Below are 19,788 nucleotides of genomic sequence, written 5' to 3' on the forward strand. Positions count from 1 at the left end.
AGGAGTCATCACATGACCCTGTGCTACCATGGCAACCATCGGCTCAGAGATCACGTCACGGCGCCGCCGATGGAGCCAGAGGAGTGAACATTTACCATGACATGGCATTTAAATTGCACTGTCACATTTTGACAGTGCAATGTAAGGGGTTAACAGGCGCCAGTGGATCGCGGATGCGACATGCGAGGCACACATGTCAGCTGCTCAAATTAGCTGACATGTGCAGGGATCACCACCGGCTGCCCGCAGCAGCCGCAGGTGATTACATTTATTTGGCTTGGGACATAGTAGTACAACCTGTGGTCGTTAATCCTTCGGCAAAACAATAGTTTTGGTTGGTCGTATGTGAAACAGAAGAAAAACAGTATAATTTAGAACTTTTCTTATGATATAAAAACTAATACATAATGGAGTTCAGATGGGCCCCACAATAATTTTAATGGGGTTCCTCTTCTTCTGTGTGCATCAGTTTTGCAACAGATTCATTTTTTACATTATTCTGTTCATATTAAGTAAATATTAATACACAAGTGTGAATGTAGCCTTACACATTGAGCACAGCTGAAATACCAAGTACAGTGTGCAGTTAAATCTATTTGCAGTAGTAGAACAGTAATAGTATTTAGGGGTAATTGTGATATATTGGAAGTGTTTGTGGACTTTGGTCAATTATCTTCATGTCTTCTTTGGAAACTTTTGGTTTTCATTCTCCCCTATTACTGGGAGGTAAAGCAGAAGTTGTGTGCACTGTAAATGTTATTCATGTTGCAGATATCAACAATCTGTTCACATCCACTGAAACGTTCTGTAATAAAATATAAGGTGGTGGTGGAATGACCTAGAAGCGCTGCTTCTTATGTGTCACCTGAGTGGGTGATGAACTGTTCATCTGCTGCATGAATGGTAAGCTGGCCATTAACTCCCACAAGCAGATCATGGCACTAATGCCAGATGCTGCACACATACACAAGCTGAAGATATTCTTCACAGTTGAATTTACGTCTGTACATATAACAGATTTTTCACAAAATGTAGACTGGCAATGAATTGTCCTCCTATGTACAAACCCTTCTGTTATTTTATAGTATGTTAGGATGAAGAGGAGCTCGACAAGAATCCTACTTATCAGTCCAATAACATGAAGGTTAAACTGTACTTTCTTTCTTCTAAGTTGGGTTTGTATCCAGCCTTCCCGTGTCTGAAAGGTAGAACGAGCAAAGCAGGCCACGCATAGTGAGTGTGTAAGCAGAGCCACCATTTGTAATGAGAAAAGGTTGAAGGAGGAGATAGGAGAGAACTCATCCAAGCAGCTCGGCAGACATAGTATCCTTGTGGAGTTGCAAAGAAAATCTTTTTCTTCATCCAGCCATACGGTTTTACATCCAAGAAGCAAAATTCCAAAGCGAATAAATAAAAGTACTGATAAAATTGCCCGACTTATTTTTGATGCGATTGAAGACACTCCACTCAAGAGGCAAGTAGTGGTTTCTACCTCCTGAAACACCTCAGGTGACATGGCCATAGTGACGAGTCTGTATAAGATAAAGTAGAAAGATGTGTCAATAAACTTACCAAGAAAAGGGAACCAACAGCACCACTATTATGGCATTAATTCAGTCAATCCACTCGTCAGCCATTATGTTGCTGCATCACAAGTTTTCTCACAACTGAATGATATGGCATATTCGTGTAACGTCTCATATTGTACAAAACAGTGGAGGTCCTAGATGATAGAGGCCTCTTTTTAGGAACTTATAGACAAATTTTTGGCTCCTCACAGTTTCATATGTTACAGTATGTATTGGACAAACCATCTATGTGATGGTGACACCCAATTCTAGACATTTTCTCCTGACATCACCACCTTAAAGAGAAGGTGCCATAAAAAAAAAATATTTTTTTAATAACTGAAAAAATATAAATTATTAATGTTTTAATGTCTTCTTTAAATATTAGCATTTGTTTTTAATGGAGTAATATATGAAAAGTTTGTTATGTTCCACTTTTAAACACTAGGGGGAGCTGCTGCTGAAAACAAAGTGTAAAACTAGCCTGGATTACACCTGCAGTAAAAGTGGGCTGAATCTGCTCTCCTGTGTGTGATGTCACGTTTCCCCCTTCCCTTCTGGGTGTTTCCAAAAGGATAAGGGAGGATGAAATTTAGGATCACAGGGCGGAGCCATTTTGTTTGTGACCGCAAAGTGATCCTAATATGTCTAAAGTGTCACCAAGGACAGCTGGCATAGCGCTCCTCTGTATACTGTGCCCCACTGTATACCATGCCCCATGATATACAGTGCTCCGCAATACTATGCCCATGATATACAGCGCTCCGCTATACCGTGCCCCATGATACACAGTGCTCTGCGATACTGTGCCCCATGATACACAGTGCTCCGTAATACCGTGCCCCATGATATACCATGCTCCGCAACACTATGCCCCATGATATACCGTGCTCTGCAATAACATGCCCCATGATATAGAGTGCTCGACAATACCGTGCCCCATGGTATACAGTGTTCTGCAATACCGTGCCCCATGATATACAGTATCTCTATCATCTTGTCCTCCATTGGAAACTGAATGTCTCCTAAACAGAACTTCTTGTGTTTCCTCCCTCTGCTAACCTACCCATACTCGATATTGCAGTTGCCTTCGGTCATTCAACCATAACTCCCAAGTAGCACACTTGCTGTCTTGGGCTCATATTTTACATAGAACTTTCCTTTAATATATACAGTATATCCAATCATTCACTAGCTCAAGTCACCTGCATCTTCACATTTTTCTTAACAGTTTTTCTCACATTTCAAACTCCAAAAACTCTTAGGCTATGTTCACACAAGGCTTTTTTGCCACTTTATTATGCATGTTGTTTTTCATTGTTATTTTGCAAATCCATGCTAATATAATGCTGCTTTTACAGTCCCACCAAACCTATGAGATTCCAGAAATCTCATGAAAAAATTGCTTAAAAGAACTGAGAGTCCTCAGACTCTGAATTACAAAGCCAATTCTACACCGCGTGCAGAATTACTAAGCAAATGAGTATTTTGATCACATGATACTTTTTATACATGTTGTCCTACTCCAAGCTGTATAGGCTTGAGAGCCAACTACCAATTACGTAAATAAGGTGATGTGCATCTCTATAATGAGGAGGCATGTGGTGTAATGACATCAACACCCTATATAAGGGGTGCATACTTATTAAGCAATTTCCTTTCCTTTGGCAAAATGGGTCAGAAGAGAGATTTGACGGGCTCTGAAAAGTCCAAAATTGTGAGATGTCTTGCAGAGGGATGCAGCAGTCTTGAAATTGCCAAACTTTTGAAGCGTGCTCACCGAACAATCAAGCGTTTCATGGCAAATAGCCAACAGGGTCGCAAGAAGCGTGTTGGTCAGAAAAAGGCGCAAAATAACTGCCCATGAATTGAGAAAAATCAAGTGTGAAGCTGCCAAGATGCCATTTGCCACCAGTTTGGCCATATTTCAGAGCTGCAACGTTACTGGAGTACAAAAAGCACAAGGTGTTCCTGTGACGGGGTATGCGGCAGAGAAGTAAGGGACGCCAGGCCAAGGAACAATCCAACAAGTTTTAATGAGGCAGGGAGCATAAAACATCCAATATCCAAATGGTTCTTTAGAGTCCACAATGAGTCCACACAAGGAAAACAGATCCGGGGCGCCACACAGCAATCCAATGCCAAGGAAAATGCAACAACAGTCCTTAGATGTGTTCCTTAAATCCGGTAGTGCGACTGGGACAACACAATCCCAAATAGCAGCTGCTCCTCAATGTCCCATAGTCCATACCCGGCGGCAGGATCTGCCCTCAGCACAGATCCTTGTCCTTCAGCCAGCAAAGCATCAACTAAACTCAAAAACAACTTGCAAGAGAGAATGGCACTCACCAGATATATGCTGTGTAGAAAACGAGTTTATTCAAACTTGGAGGTTACATGTGCAGGGCGGGTTCTTTTAGGATAACCTGGATGAACGTCTCCCAAGTTAAGGCCCCCTCTCCCTCCAGCCAGTGATGGCATACTTGTTTCAGTCTGTGGGCTTACATCTTGAAAGACACTTCCCCATCACCGGCTAACGTACGGAACTGAGTCCTATAAGTATCTGGGGTCACGGCATAATGTTCTAGAATGGTCTGTTTTATCTCCCCATACTCACAATTCCACTTAGGGTCCATAGCTCTATAGGCGTCGGCAGCTCCACCCTCTAAGAGGCCCACCAGCTGTCTGACTCGCTCTCTTTCTGGGACTTCCATTAATCGGCACTGATGCTCAAAGTCCTGGAAGAAGCCCTCAATGTCACCTGCAGCTTCATTAAATGGCTCAAAGTCCTTGCGGGACACTCTGGAGAATTCCCTCATAGTTGGTGCTGTGGGTACAGTCTGTCTGGAGCCTCTAGCTGCTTCCACAGCAAGCTACCTCTCCAGCAATGCCCTCTCCTTAGCTCCAGAAATAGCCTTCCTCTTATCTTCTATGGTGGCCTCATCTCCCAGCAGTGCCATCTCCTCCTCATACCACACAACCCATTGACTTTTTTGGGTATTTACCTCCAGCTCCCGTCTTTCCTCCCCTTGATGTGGAAATTGTTCCTCAGTGCCATCTTGCAGGCAAGCGTTTTCCAATGCCTCAATTAGTTGGTCCTTAGAGAGGCCTTTGTAGCCGACTCCTAATTCACGGGCCTTTGTTTGTAGGCTCACCACAGTCCAGTTCCTGTATGCTGAGGTTCTGATTCCAGATGTTAATTGGCCGTTGTCCTCCATTCTTTCTGCCCTGATCCCGCCGCTGCCATCAGTTTGTGACAGGGTATACGGCAGAGCAGTAAGGGACGCCAGGCCAAGGAGCAATCCAACAAGTTTTAATGAGGCAGGGAGCATAAAACATCCAATATCCAAATGGTTCTCTAGAGTCCACAATGAGTCCACACAAGGAAAACAGATCCGGGGTGCCACGCAGCAATCCAATGCCAAGGAAAATGCAACAACAGTCCTTAGATGTGTTCCTTAAATCCAGTAGTGCGAATAGGACAACACAATCCCAAATAGCAGCTGCTCCTCAATGTCCCATAGTCCATACCCGGGCGGCAGGATCTGCCCTCAGCACAGATCCTCGTCCTTCAGCCAGCAAAGTATCAACTAAACTCAAAAACATGTGGCTGATTCTTCCACCTCTCCAACCCACTAGATGGGAAAGGGTTAACACCCACTTTTTAGTATGTGACTTTATATGGAAAGGATTCCAGGAACTACAGGCTTGTATTGGTTGAGTGCCATGCAGAGAAGAACAAAGACACAGTCCCCACTAGATGTTGACCTAGGCCTGATTACATTAAAGTCCAGACACATAGCCCAGGGAGGGACACACTGTTACAGTGCCATACTCAGGGACATGGCCAAGGTAAGGAAGGCTAAAAAACGACCACCTTTGAACAAGAAACATAAGATAAAACGTATAGACTAGGCCAAGAAATATCTTAAGACTGATTTTTCAAAGGTTTTATGGACTGATGAAATGAGAGTGACTCTTGATGGGCCAGATGGATGGGCCAGAGGCTGATCAGTAAAGGGCAGAGAGCTCCACTCTGACTCAGACGCCAGCAAGGTAAAGATGGGGTACTGGTATGGGTTGGTGTCATCAAAGATGAACTTGTAAGACCTTTCCGAGTTGAGGATGGAGAGAAGCTCAATTACCGGACCTACTGCCAGTTTCTGGAAGACAACTTCTCAAGCAGAGGTACAGGAAGAAGTCGGTATCGTTAAAACAAAACATGATTTTCATGCAGGACAATGCTCCATCACATGCATCCAACTACTCCACAGTGTGGCTGGCCAGTAAAGGTCTAAAAGATGAAAAAATAATAACATGGCCCATTTGTTCACCTGATCTGAACCCCATAGACAACATGTGGTCCCTCATAAAATGTAAGATCTACAAGGAGGGAAAACTGTACACCTCTCGGAACAGTGTCTGGGAGGCTGTTTCGGCTGCTGCACGCAATGTTGATCGTAAACAGATCAAGCAACTGACAGAATCTATGGATGGTAGGCTGTTGAGTGTCATCATAAAGAAAGGTGGCTATATTGGTCACTAATTTTTTGGGGTTTTATTTTGCATGTCAGAAATGTTTATTTCTAAATTTTGTGCAGTTATATTGGTTTACCTTGTGAAAATAAACAAGTGAGATGGGAATATATTTGGGATTTATTAAGTTGCTTAATAATTCTGCACAGTAAAGGCCCTGTCACACACAGAGATAAATCTGTAACAGATCTGTGGTTGCAGTGAAATTGTGGACAATCAGTGCCAGGTTTGTGGCTGTGTACAAATGGAACAATATGTCCATGATTTTACTGCAACCACAGATCTGCCAAAGATTTATCTCTGTTTGTGACAGGGCCTTTATAGTTACCTGCACAAACAGATATCCTCCTAAGATACCCAAATCTAAAAAAACCCCACTCCAACTTCCAAAAATATTAAGCTTTGATATGTATGAGTCTTTTGGTTTGATTGAGAACATAGTTGTTGATCAATAGTAAAAAAAATCCGCTAAAATACAACTTGCCTAATAAGTCTGCACACGGTGTATATACCTACAATACCCATTATGCACAAAACCTTTGTCACAGGACTTCTGAGAGACTCAAGAACAACGTTTTGCATGTCTTCTACAGCATCAACCTGTATCAGATATCGCACGCACACACACACACACACACGCACACGCACACGCACACACACACACACACACACACACACCTCCTGTGGTTTTTTTCCCTGACTAAAATATCAAGCTGCTTGTTTTTTTTCTGCGTTTTGAAAGAAACAGTATCTCAATTCTTTCAGCGGTTGTGCCAAAATTTTTCACCCATACAATGAGGAAGTGCAAAAACGTTGAAAAAACGTCAGAAACACTGTACCAAGACAGCAGGTTATTTCCTGCCAAGAGATAAGGCTCCTTTCACATTGCGCTTTTCCCTACATTCGCTGGTCCCGTCAGGGCATCCATTCGAACCCCCCTCCCCCCCGCAAAACGGGTTTCGGACACATGCGCTGACGTGGCCATTGACTATAATGGAGCAGACTCCGTTAGCGTGTGCTCTGTCTTGCACCATTTTTCCACATATACGTTTTCTGCAGGCGGACACCCGAATGTAGTCGACTACGTATATCCCTTCCACTCCAGTGCTGTATATCCCCTCCACCCCAGTGCTGTAGATCCCCCAGAGCTGTAATATCCCCTCCACCCAAGTGCTGTATACCCCCAGAGCTGTATGTCCTCCCACCCCAGTGCTGTATACCCCCCAGAGCTACATATCACCCACCACCCCAGTACTCGTTTCCCCCCACCCCAGTGATGTATACCCCCAGAGCTGTATTCCCCCCCACCAGAGCTGTACGGTACACCCACCCCAGAATCTAATGCCCACCTCTGGAGCTGTATGTCCCCCAACCTCTCTTGTGATCTATATATATAAATATAGCAGTGTCAGTGTGCTCTGTGTGCGGTCATGTATGTTAATGATGGCCACCAATCGGCGCGGCACAGCCACATGGCCAGGGGGAGCTGGACAGGAGACAAGTGGGGGATGTGATTGAGGCTGCTGCTGGCTTCCCCATATTAAAAACACCTCTAATGTGTCTGTATATGTGCATGTGTGATAAATATATCTACAGGTACATCTCAATAAATTAGAATATCATCAAAAAGTTAATTTATTTCAGTAAGTCAATACAAAAAGAGAAACATTAAATAGAGTTCTTACAAACAGAGGGAGCTATATCACGTGTTTATTTCTGTTAATGTTGATGATTATGGCTTACAGCCAATGAAAACTCAAAATTCATTATCTCAGAAAATTAAATTATATAAGACCAACTGAAAAAAATGATTTTCAACTCAGAAATGTTTGCACCTACTGAAAAGTCTTTACAGTAAATGCACTCAATACTTGGCCGGGGCTCCTTCTGCCTGAATTACTGCATCAATGTGGCGTGGCATGGAGGCGATCAGCCTGTGGCACTGCAGAAGTGTTATGGAAGCCCAGGTTGCTTTGATAGCAGCCTTCAGCTCATCTGCATTGTTGGGTTTGGTGTCTCTCATCTTCCTCTTGACAATACCCCATATTCTCTATGGGGTTTAGGTCAGGCGAGTTTGCTGGCCAATCAAGCACAGTAATACTGTGGTTATTAAACCAGGTATTGGTACTTTTGGCAGTGTGGACAGGTGCCAAGTCCGGCTGGAAAATTAAATATCCATCTCCAAAAAGCTTGTCGGCAGAGGGAAGCATGAAGTGCTCTAAAATTTCCTTTTAGACAACTGTGCTGACTTTGGTCTTGATAAAACACAGCAGCAGATGAAATGGCTCCCCAAACCATCACTGATTATGGAAACTTCACAGTAGACCTCAAGCAGCTTGGATTGTGGCCTCTCCACTCTTCCTCCAGACTCTGGGACCTTGATTTCAAAATGAAATGCAAAATTTACTTTCATCTGAAAACAACACCTTGGACCACTGAGCATCAGTCCAGTTCATTTTTTCCTTGGCACAGGTAAGACACTTCTGGCGTTGTCTATTGACTTGACACAAGGAATGCGACAGTTGTAGTCCATGTGCTGGATAGGTATGTGAGGTATCTCTTGAAGCACTGACTCCAGCAGCAGTCCACTCCTTGTGATTCTCCCCCAAATTTTTGTTTGTTTTAATGTTTTGTTTATTGAAGTAAAAAATAAGAATACAAAATCAACAGAAATCACAGTCTCAGCCAAGATTATTGCAACTGTATCGTAAACTTCCCATTGTATCTATATAACTCAGACTACTTGTGTATTATCTGAGCTTATCCAAATAATAGACTTAGGGGTGCTTCACACACAGCGAGCTCACTGCCGAGATCGCTGCTGAGTCACGCTTTTTGTGACGCAGCAGTGACCTCATTAGCGATCTCGCTGTGTGTGACACTGAGCAGCGATCTGGCCCCTGCTGCGAGATCGCTGCTCGTTACACACAGCCCTGGTTCGTTTTCTTCAAAGGCGCTCTCCCACTGTGACACACAGATCGCTGTGTGTGACAGCGAGAGAGCGACAAATGAAGCGAGCAGGGAGCAGGAGCCGGCGTCTGACAGCTGAGGTAAGCTGTAACCAAGATAAACATCGGGTAACCAAGGTGGTTACCCGATATTTACCTTAGTTACCAGCCTCTGCAGCTCTCACGCTGCCTGTGCTGCCGGCTCCGGCTCTCTGCACATGTAGCTGCTGTACACATCGGGTTAATTAACCCGATGTGTACAGCAGCTAGGAGAGCAAGGAGCCAGCGCTAAGCAGTGTGCGCGGCTCCCTGCTCTCTGCACATGTAGCTGCATTACACATCGGGTTAATTAACCCGATGTGTACTGTAGCTAGGAGAGCAAGGAGCCAGCGCTCAATGTGCGCGGCTCCCTGCTCCCTGCACACACAGCTAAGCGGTGTGCGCTGGTAACTAATGTAAACATCGGGTAACCATACCCGATGTTTACCTTAGTTACCAGTCTCCGCAGCTTCCAGACGGCGACTCCGTGCAAGCGCAGCGTCGCTTGCACGTCGCTGCTGGCTGGGGGCTGTTCACTGGTCGCTGGTGAGATCTGCCTGTTTGACAGCTCACCAGCGACCATGTAGCGATGCAGCAGCGATCCTGACCAGGTCAGATCGCTGGTCGGATCGCTGCTGCATCGCTAAGTGTGAAGGTACCCTTAGCCATCCGGCTTTAGGAAAGTCCGATCCAGATTAATTAGCCTGATTTCTGGATTAACATGAAACAATTTTTAACAGTAAGTATCATAGGAATTAGGAGTAGGGGAGTAGCTAGTATCTAGAAGAGCGAATTTGTATCGTATGGAATTCAGTTAAAGGATTAGAGTTAATAGGTTCAAGAGACGGAGAAAGAGGGGAAAGACATAGGATAGAAAGGAGAAAGGAGAGGAGTTTGGTCTTAGGTCTACTCATTTCGTGATTGTTATGGTCCGACATCTGTCCTTCATCTCATTGGAGGGGGGTAGGATGACTCACATTTCCCTATGTTGCCGTCTGCGAAGTAACTACTGAAAATTGGGGTTTAGACTTATAGGCCTGCCAAGCCTTCCAAACCTGGTGGAAAGAGAGCACATTCTGACGTGAAAGGGCCGAAAGTTCTTCGACATGATATAATTGATCAATCTTCAGCAAGAGCTGCGTGAGAGTGGGAATTTTCGTTGTGCGCCACAATTGGGCAATGAGAAGTTTACAAGCTGAACCTACAAATGACGCTAGTTTCGAAGTAGCTTTATCTTTAGGCCACATTGGGAAGTTCAGAAGCATTTGTCTAGGGTCTAGGACCCCCTTTTTGCCTGTGAGGTCAAATATTAACTGTGATGCTATCCGCCAGAAGGTCTGGATAATCGGACATTCCCACCACACATGTAAATATGTTCCCTTGTCCCTCTCGCATCGCCAGAATTGATCCGAGGTGGAAGAGCTCCACGTACTAGACGAGGTGGGGACAATGTACCATCTCGCAATCACTTTGAAAGAATTCTCTTGAACTCTCACACAACATGACGGACCGTGTGAAGCATTATAAATTTGGCTCGTTTGAAGATCGGTAAATGTTGTTTTCAGGTCCCTTTCCCATCTTAGTATGTACGCTCTCTTTACCACCAGTTTTTTTGTAAGCAGGGTATGGTACAGATTAGAAAGAACTTTCCTGGGAGCCCGGGTTTGCATGCAGAAAGATTCAAATGTAGTTAAAGGTCTGTCGAGATGGGTATGGGGTAATAATGGGTGGATCACATGTTTTAATTTCGTATAATGTAGAAATGTGAGCCTAGCGAGAAGAGGGTTCATACCCATCTCCTGTTCAGATATCAAAGAGCCATCCACCAAAAGATCAGCTAACGGAACATTCACATTGGTCAGGAATGTGGCCTTCGTGGACGCGGCTTGATTGACATCAGCGTCTAATATGTCTGAAACTTGGGTTAGAGGGGAAAGAGGTGGGGCCAATATCTCCCTATTTTCCTTCCATTTGTGCATAAGGGTTCTCGTTAGTTCATTTGTAATGGTTCTTTTATCTTTCTGGTTAGGAGGGGAGAGTAACATAGCTCGTAGAGGGGCGGGAGCTAAGTATTCTTCTATAGATATCCACAATTTACTCGGTGGGCGTCTGATCCAGTCTACCGTTCTGGAGAGGACGGCGGCTTGGTAGTATAACGATATATTGGGTAAACCCATGCCCCCTTTGTCTTTTGGAAGGTTCAATGTTTGAAAATTGATTCTTGGTTTCTGTTTATTCCAGACGTAGTTGGAGATTAAAGAGTTACATTGAGAAAGAAAAGCTGCGGGGATTGGTATGGGTAACATTTGAAAGAGGTAGATAAACTTTGGGAGTATAATGCTTTTAATTAAATTTTTCCGGCCCATCCACGAAAGAAAGGGAGCCCTCCACGAGGCTATTTGTGCGGTAAGATTAGGGAGAAGAGGTTTGTAGTTGAGGTCAAACAAGGACTTGAAGGTTTTCCCTATTTTAATGCCCAGGTATGTTATGTGACTGTTTGGCCACCGAAAAGGAAACGAGTTTTGGAGAGACTTTATAACTTTACTGGCGATATTAATGCTCAATGCTTCTGATTTAGATAGGTTAATTTTGAAGTTAGACCAGTGGCTGTATTCCTCTAGTAATTTCATAAAGGCAGGGAAACCCCTTTCCGGCCTGGACATTACCACCAACAAGCCGTCGGCAAAGACGGCAGACTTGTGGTGAACTCCCTGCAGGTTGAACCCCTCAATTTCTCGGTCCTGCTGGATGGAAGTTAGCAGTGGCTCCATGGCCAAAACAAAGAGTAGGGGGGATAAGGGGCATCCCTGCCTTGTGCCATTTTTAATGTCGAGGGGGTCGGTGAGAGTATTATTTATCTTAATCCTGGCCGTGGGGGATGTGTACATCTGCAGGATTGAGCGTATGGTATCTGGAGGGAAACTGAAGGCCTCCAGCGTCCCCTGAAGGAAGGTCCAGTCCACCCTGTCGAACGCTTTTTCAGCGTCCGTACCCAGCAGCACCAGAGGCAGTTTATGGGTCCTGGCGTGTTGCATTAAGTTTATTACTCTTAGCGCGATATCCTTCCCCTCTCTACCCCTAACAAACCCCGTTTGCTCAGGGGAGATGAGATCTGGTAGGACATCCGCCACTCGATTAGCAATTAAGCTAGCATATATCTTTATGTCCACATTCAAGAGTGAGATGGGCCTATAGTTACCACAACACTCCGGATCTTTCCCGTCTTTGTGTATTAATGATATATGCGCCTCAAGTGCTTGCTTGGGTATAGGATCACCGTGTAGTAAAGCGTTACATGATGCTAAGAGATGTTCCCCCAGGATGTCAAAAAATTTTTTATAATAGATAATGGGAAGGCCATCTGGACCTGGAGCCTTCCCCACAGGGCTCCTGGACAGGACAGACTGAACCTCAGCTCGAGAGAACGGTTTTCCTAGGGTCGCCTGCTGTATTTTAGAGAGTTTCGGGAGATTTAACTTGGCTAGGTAGTTTTGTATACCACATTTCCATTTGTCCCTTTCCGTATCCGACTCCTCTGGCCGGATTTGATATAAATTTTTATAAAAACGAAGGAATTCGTCCGAGATTTAGGAATAGTCTTGCGTACGATGACCCTGTGACGTTTTGAGTGCATGTATAAAAGTGCGAGCCTGTCTCTTTTTTATCAGGGACATCATAAGTTTAGAGGCTTTATCCCCGTGGAGGAACATACGATTCCTCCAACCGAGATAAAATTTAGCCGATTGTTTATTGAGCATATCCCTAAGTTCCACACGTTTCGCAGTCAGTTGTTCTAACGTCTGTTGGGCTAGGGACTTTTTATGCTGAGCCTCCAGCATGGCAATCTCAGCGTACAAAGTCTGCAAGAACGATTTCCTCTGCTTGTTGAGGTATGAGGAAATGGAGATCAACTCTCCCCTAATGACCGTCTTATGCGCTTCCCACAACATTGGGGCCGCAATATCTTGTGTCTTGTTCTCTGCAAAATAATTACGGAGACATTCAGATATGCGTTTCTTATTTTCTTCCGAGGAGAGAATTGATTCATTCAATCTCCACGTACGGTGAAGCCAATACGGCCTCAGGAGTGAGAAACTGACTGAGACATAAGCATGGTCAGAGTAAGGGGATGATTGTATCTCTGAGTCCTTGACATTAGGTAGTAAATGCCTGGGTAGAAAAATGTAGTCTAGTCTGTGGTATGATTTATGGGGATTAGAGAAGAATGTAAAATCTTTAGTTGTGGGGTGTTGGTAGTGCCATTCCCCCAAATTTTTGAATGGCCTTTTTTAACAGTCCTATCAAGGCTGCGATTATCCCGGTTGCTTGTGAACCTTTTTCTATCACACTTTCCTTCCACTCAACTTTCCATTAAATGCTTGGACACAGCACTCTGTGAACAGCCAGCTTCTTTAGCATTGATTTTTTGAGGCTTACCCTCCTTGTGGAGTGTGTCAATGACTGCCTTCTGGACATCTGTCAAGTCAGCAGTCTTCCCCATGACTGTGTAGCCTACTGAATCAAACTAAGGGACCATTTTAAACGCTTCGGAATCCTTTGCAGGTGTTTTGTGGTAAATATTCTAATTTTCTGAGATAATGACTTTTGGGTTTTCATTGGCTGTAAGTAATGATGAGCGAGTTTCGATATACTCGAATTCGCGATACTCGTAAAGAGTACTGTCTATGGGTGGTTTCACATCAGCGGTCTTCTGCTGCACTCGCAGATCCGGCACAAGGACATTACAGTACAATATAGTTCACTGGCAAGCTCCGGGCACATGCGGTCATGTGACCGGAGCATGTGACAGCATGTGACCGGGGCTTGCCGCACTGTCAGTGAACTTTAATGTACTGTACTGCCCTTGTGCCGGATCTGCGAGTGAGGCAGAATACCGCTGATGTGAAACCACCCTAAGGCCCCCTTCACACGTCCGTGAAAAACACGCACGTGTGTTACGGGCCGTTTTTCGGGTCCGTGTCCCGTTTTTGTGTCCGTTTTTATGGTCCGTGTGGCACCTGTGTGAATTGCGTATGCTAGCCGTGTTTGTGTGCAGAACGTCCGTGTGTGCGTGTGGAATTAACGTGTATGTGTACGTGTAATGTCCGTGTGGAATGTCCGTGTGTGTAATGCACAATGTCGTTTATAAACGTCGGCTGACAGCAGACAGAGTTGCGCGATGAGAATGAACTCGGGTGAACTTCACCCGACTTCATCCTCATACCGCGGCTCTGTCTGTGCCGAGTACTGATTAGCGGTCACCTGTGAAGGATTCACCGGTGACCGCTAATCCCCCGAGTAACTGAAGTTTCCCCCCCTCTCTCATACTCACCGTTCCTCGATCCCCCGCGCGGCCCTGCACGGCATTCACACTGCTGCGGATTTTTACTATTTTGAAAAAGCCGGCCGCTCATTAAACAATCTCCTATTCCCTGCTTTCCCCGCCCACCGGCGCCTATGATTGGTTGCAGTGAGACACGCCCCCACACTGAGTGACAGGTGTCACACTGCACCCAATCACAGCAGCCGGTGGGCGTGTCTATACTGTGCAGTAAAATAAATAAATAAATAATTAAAAAAAAATGGCGTGCGGTCCCCCCCAATTTTAATGCCAGCCAGATAAAGCCATACGGCTGAAGGCTGGTATTCTCAGGATGGGGAGCTCCACGTTATGGGGAGCCCCCCAGCCTAACAATATCAGTCAGCAGCCGCCCAGAATTGCCGCATACATTATATGCGAAAGTTCTGGGGCTGTACCCGGCTCTTCCCGATTTACCCTGGTGCGTTGGCAAATCGGGGTAATAAGGAGTTATTGGCAGCCCATAGCTGCCAATAAGTCCTAGATTAATCATGTCAGGCGTCTATGAGACACCTTCCATGATTAATCTGTAAGTTACAGTAAAAAAACACACACACCAGAAAAATCCTTTATTAGAAATAAAAAACACAAACAAATTCCCTCATTACCAATTTATTAACCCCGACAAACCCTCCATGTCCGGCGTAATCCACGGACCTCCAGCGTCGCTTCCAGGTCTGCTGCATGCAGGTGACAGGAGCAGCAGAAGACACCGCCGCTCCGGTCACCTCCACGCAGCTAATGAGATGAGTAGCGCGATCAGCTGCTGTCACTGAGGTTACCCGCGGCCACCGAAGGATCCAGCGGTGGCCGCGAGTTACCTGACTGACAGCAGCTGATCGCGCTACTCATCTCATTAGCTGCGTGGAGGTGACCGGAGCGGCGGTGTCTTCTGCTGCTCCTGTCATCTCCATGCAGCAGAGCTGGACGCGACGCTGGAGGTCCGTGGAGTACGCCGGACATGGAGGGTTTGTCGGGGTTAATAAATTGGTAATGAGGGAATTTGTTTGTGTTTTTTATTTCTAATAAAGGATTTTTCTGGTGTGTGTGTTTTTTTACTGTAACTTACAGATTAATCATGAAAGGAATCTCGGGGAGACGCCTGACATGATTAATCTAGGACTTATTGGCAGCTATGGGCTGCCATTAACTCCTTATTACCCCGATTTGCCAACGCACCAGGGTAAATCGGGAAGAGCCGGGTACAGCCCCAGAACTGTCGCATATAATGTATGCGGCAATTCTGGGCGGCTGCTGATTGATATTGTTAGGGTGGGGGGCTCCCCATAACGTGGAGCTCCCCATCCTGAGAATACCAGCCTTCAGCCGTATGGCTTTATCTGGCTGGCATTAAAATTGGGGAGGACCGCACGCCATTTTTTTTAAATTATTTATTTATTTATTTTACTGCACAGTATAGACACGCCCACCGGCTGCTGTGATTGGGTGCAGTGTGACACCTGTCACTCAGTGTGGGGGCGTGTCTCACTGTAACCAATCATAGGCGCCGGTGGGCGGGGAAAGCAGGGAATAGGAGATTGTTTAATGAGCGGCCGGCTTTTTCAAAATAGTAAAAGCCGCCGCAGCGGTGTGAATGCCGTGCAGAGCCGCGCCGGAGATCGAGGAACGGTAAGTATGAGAGAGGGGGGGAAACAGACCGACAGACTGTGAGAGAGGGACAGACAGACAGAGAGACCGACAGAGAGACAGAGAGACTGACCGACGGACTCAGGGAGATTGACCGACATACACAGAAATAGAAAGAATAGCCGACATCACAAGAAATAAAAACACCAAACGGACACGGACTATAGGTAGATGCATACGTGTTTACTAACGTGTGTGCACATACCCATAGACTTTCATTGTGTCCACGTGTGCGTGCTCCGTGCAGATAACGGACATGCATCCGTGCCAAACGCAAACACATACGGATCACGGACACGCACACACGGACATAATGAAATAACGCACGTGTGACCACAATCATAGATTAACATTGGTGCACGTTTGGCCGTGTCTCCGGTATATACGGAAACGGACCAAACACGCACGTGTATCACGGACGTGTGAAGGGGGCCTAAGGCTGAGACAGCACTTTGCGTTCACCTACTTGCAGTTCTAAACGCACATTTTTGGCTTAATTGATTTGACCAAAGTTGCCTTTTTCAGAACTTTAGCGCTGAAAACGCATGCTTATTTACCGCTTTTTTTATGCGTTTTCAGCGCTTTTTGCGTGCATTTTCACCTGCGTTTTGACAGATGCGTTTTGAACAACAAGACACTGCTAAATAAAGTTTAATCAGTCATACAGAATGAAAAAAGAGAAAAAAAAAGGATAAAATCTATATTAATGGAAAAAATAATGAAAATAGATATATTTCATAAAATTATAGCGGTAATATACATTTTATCGCTAATATAGCAATAAATGCATATTTTTCTCAAATTTAATTGTCGGATTATGTGTGTGTAAAGGGACATATGAAATCATTATTTTGAAGTCCAAAAAGCATGCGTTTTGGTAGTCAAAAACGCATGTTTTCTGTACTGAAAAAGCTGGTAAAACGCAGGAATTTGAATCTTGGTTTTTGCCATTTCTCATTGACTTCAATGTTAGCAAAATGCACCTAAAATGGCAAAAACAATTGACATGCTGCTTCTTTGAACGCATGGTTTTTGCCACAAAATATGCAAATTAAACGCAGCGTTTAGAAACGCAAAGTGCGGTCTGAAAATCACCATTTTCCATTGACTTTGCTGGAAAATCAGAACGCATGCCTTTTGGCATGAAAAAGGTGCTTCTCAAAACGGACCTAAAAAGCACCTTAAACGTAAGTGGAAACGCAAAGTGCGGTCTCAGCCTAATACTCACGTATTCGTTTCAAATAGTGTGTGCAATGCAAGTCAATGGAGAATACTTGCAATGTAACGAGTAACCCAAATGCCGTACTATTCGCTACTTGCATGAATAGTGTGGCATTTGGGTTACTCGTTACATTGCGAGTATTCCCCATTGACTTGCATTGCACACACTATTCGGAACGAATACGCGAGTATTAGACAGTTGAAATAGATCACTCTTTTTGAAATGACTCTATATAATATACAGTATGTGTTTCCTTTTTGTATTGTATTACTGAAATAAATTAACTTTTTGAGGATATTCTAATTTATTGAGATGCACCTGTATGTATGTCCGTGTATATGACTGTGTGTATAGATTTGTCTGTTTCTATGTGTTTTTCTGAATTTCTCTTTAAATATGTATATATACGTATGCCTGTATGTGTATGTATCTGTGTATGTGCTTGTCTGTTTGCATGGGGCCCACTGAGATTCTTTTGCCTTCGGGACCACAAAAACCTGGAGCCGGCCCCGAGTTCCTGCATACAAACGTATACAGTGCCAGGTATGATCCATACTAACTGAGCACCCTCTTGTAGTATGGAATATGTGACACACTGTATTTTATTAAATTCATCGAATAACAAAAAACAATGTAAGGCTAGGTGAGCACCCTGCAGATTCGTTCAGCAAAAAACGCAACTCTGACCGAAAAAACACACCCAAAAAACGGATGTGTTTTTACTGTGTTTTGGTGCGCTATTGCCTGCGTTTTTGTCCCTGCATTTTTTAGGCATTATCAATGGCAATACACAGGGAAAAACGCAGGGTCCTGCAGAAAAGAAGTGACATGCTGCTTCTTTTTGCTGCAAAAAAACTGCAGCAAAATCTGAAAGGAAAAAAGAAGCAACGTGTGCACAGCATTTTTGATTTCTCATAGACTTTGCTGGGGAAGGACTGCAGGAAGGTTATGAACACAAACTGCACCAATTCTGCTCCAAAATCGCAGCAAAAAAGCAGTGTGCACACAGGGCCTTAAAGGTTGTCCAGGATAAGCTACAATGTTTTGCTAATTGTTTCAGAAACGTGAGTGCCTGTATCTGGTATTGCTGATTAGAACGTTCTGTAAACTACCCATGACTAAAATTGTCACTGCATCTAGATAAAGTGTTTTATTCCCATCCAGAACATCTTAAGGCTATGTGCACACGCTGCGTTTTTATGACGCTGCGTTTTTGTGCGTTTTTGGCCGCTAATGCTTACTATACAATAAAAATAGTCTATTTTATTTTCCTTGTAGACTCTGCTATAGAAGACCCAGGTATCACCTTCGGTGAGATATATGTTTATCATTTACGGAGTAAATGTTGACCTCCATTACCCATAATATACCAAGCTTACCTCTGTGCAGTGTGTCTGACCTGGTGTTCTTGGCAATGCCCTCTCTGCCAGGTCTGACCCCTGTAGTGTGAGTCTTCTGCTTGGATCACCAGTCCTGCATTATTGTCTATGATCTGGTTATGGTTGGGTCTCGGTCTCCTGGCTGGTTGAGTCCTTCTATGTACTTGTTTGAGTTCTTTGTTTCTATGACACAGTTCTTCCTCATTTCTGTTCTGAGCTTTCTGTTTATCCACAAACAGAGGCAACATTTGGGAGGGGTATAGCTCCTACAAAGACAGGTCAAGCAGGAGGGGAATGTACCTGGGCTGCCATCCAAACTTCCATATAAAGAAAGCCAGCTACAAACTGAAGAGATGAGCCTACAGGTGTCAGGTACCATAAGGTTTGGGATAGTCTGAGGAAATATTGTGTTATCTGCAAACAATGCATGGAAAGTATTCAAAGTGCACTGTAGACATTACTGAACACAGCAAGACCTCATTCAGAAGTCCAATTTATGTGTGCGAGTGCTATTCTTGGTTTTTATGGATAGGAAACGTACCTGTGATAATATTTGGGGATATTCACACGTTCATGATTTTGGTCTGCAGAAAATCGTGTGACATGTCTGATTTTGTTCTAAAGGTTGGAGGAAAAGAGGCAATGCAAGTGTATAGGTCCATGGAAAAATCGGTTACATCCTAGTGCGGTCCTATTTTCATGGACTGTCAGTAGAAGGTGGAGAAACTTTTTTTTTTCTCCATGTATGAGAAAAACTGATGATACATGAACAAAGTCTATTTTTTTTTCAGACGTGGAATTTTTTTTTTTACCTCTGAATGACCCCTAAGGAGGGCATATAGAAATGATCAAATTGTTCTGGGTTTTATCCCAACAGGACAAAACAAAGGTTTATTTCCCCATCCATCCCCTTTCTTTGAAGCAGGTTTATTATTAACAGCCCATTCCTCTAAAGAAGATAATCCCCCCTACCTAACAGCAATGAGGATTGGATCAACCTGGACGAGACCTCTCTCTGAAAGCAAGCGCATGGTCTGTCTCTATGGAGCAAACGCCCATGGTTTATATGATTTTTAAGTGGAATTTGGAA

The 19,788-nt window shown here is 44.4% G+C and overlaps 1 protein-coding gene across 1 annotated transcript; it reads right to left on the minus strand.

Annotated features, from left to right (window-relative positions):
- Nucleotides 1-343: 343 nt before the first annotated feature.
- On the minus strand, nt 344-18,849 carry LOC142294696 (gap junction beta-1 protein-like). Its single transcript, XM_075337891.1, has 2 exons — nt 18,699-18,849; nt 344-1,532 (listed from the first exon to the last, which is right to left on the minus strand). Exon 2 carries the CDS (start codon nt 1,520-1,522, stop codon nt 839-841), a length of 684 nt encoding a protein of 227 aa, XP_075194006.1. The 5' UTR covers nt 1,523-1,532; nt 18,699-18,849; the 3' UTR covers nt 344-838.
- Between the last annotated feature and the right edge of the window lie 939 nt (nt 18,850-19,788).

This window comes from Anomaloglossus baeobatrachus, chromosome 1 (assembly GCF_048569485.1).
Source record: "Anomaloglossus baeobatrachus isolate aAnoBae1 chromosome 1, aAnoBae1.hap1, whole genome shotgun sequence".
Classification (NCBI taxonomy): Eukaryota; Metazoa; Chordata; class Amphibia; order Anura; family Aromobatidae; genus Anomaloglossus; species Anomaloglossus baeobatrachus.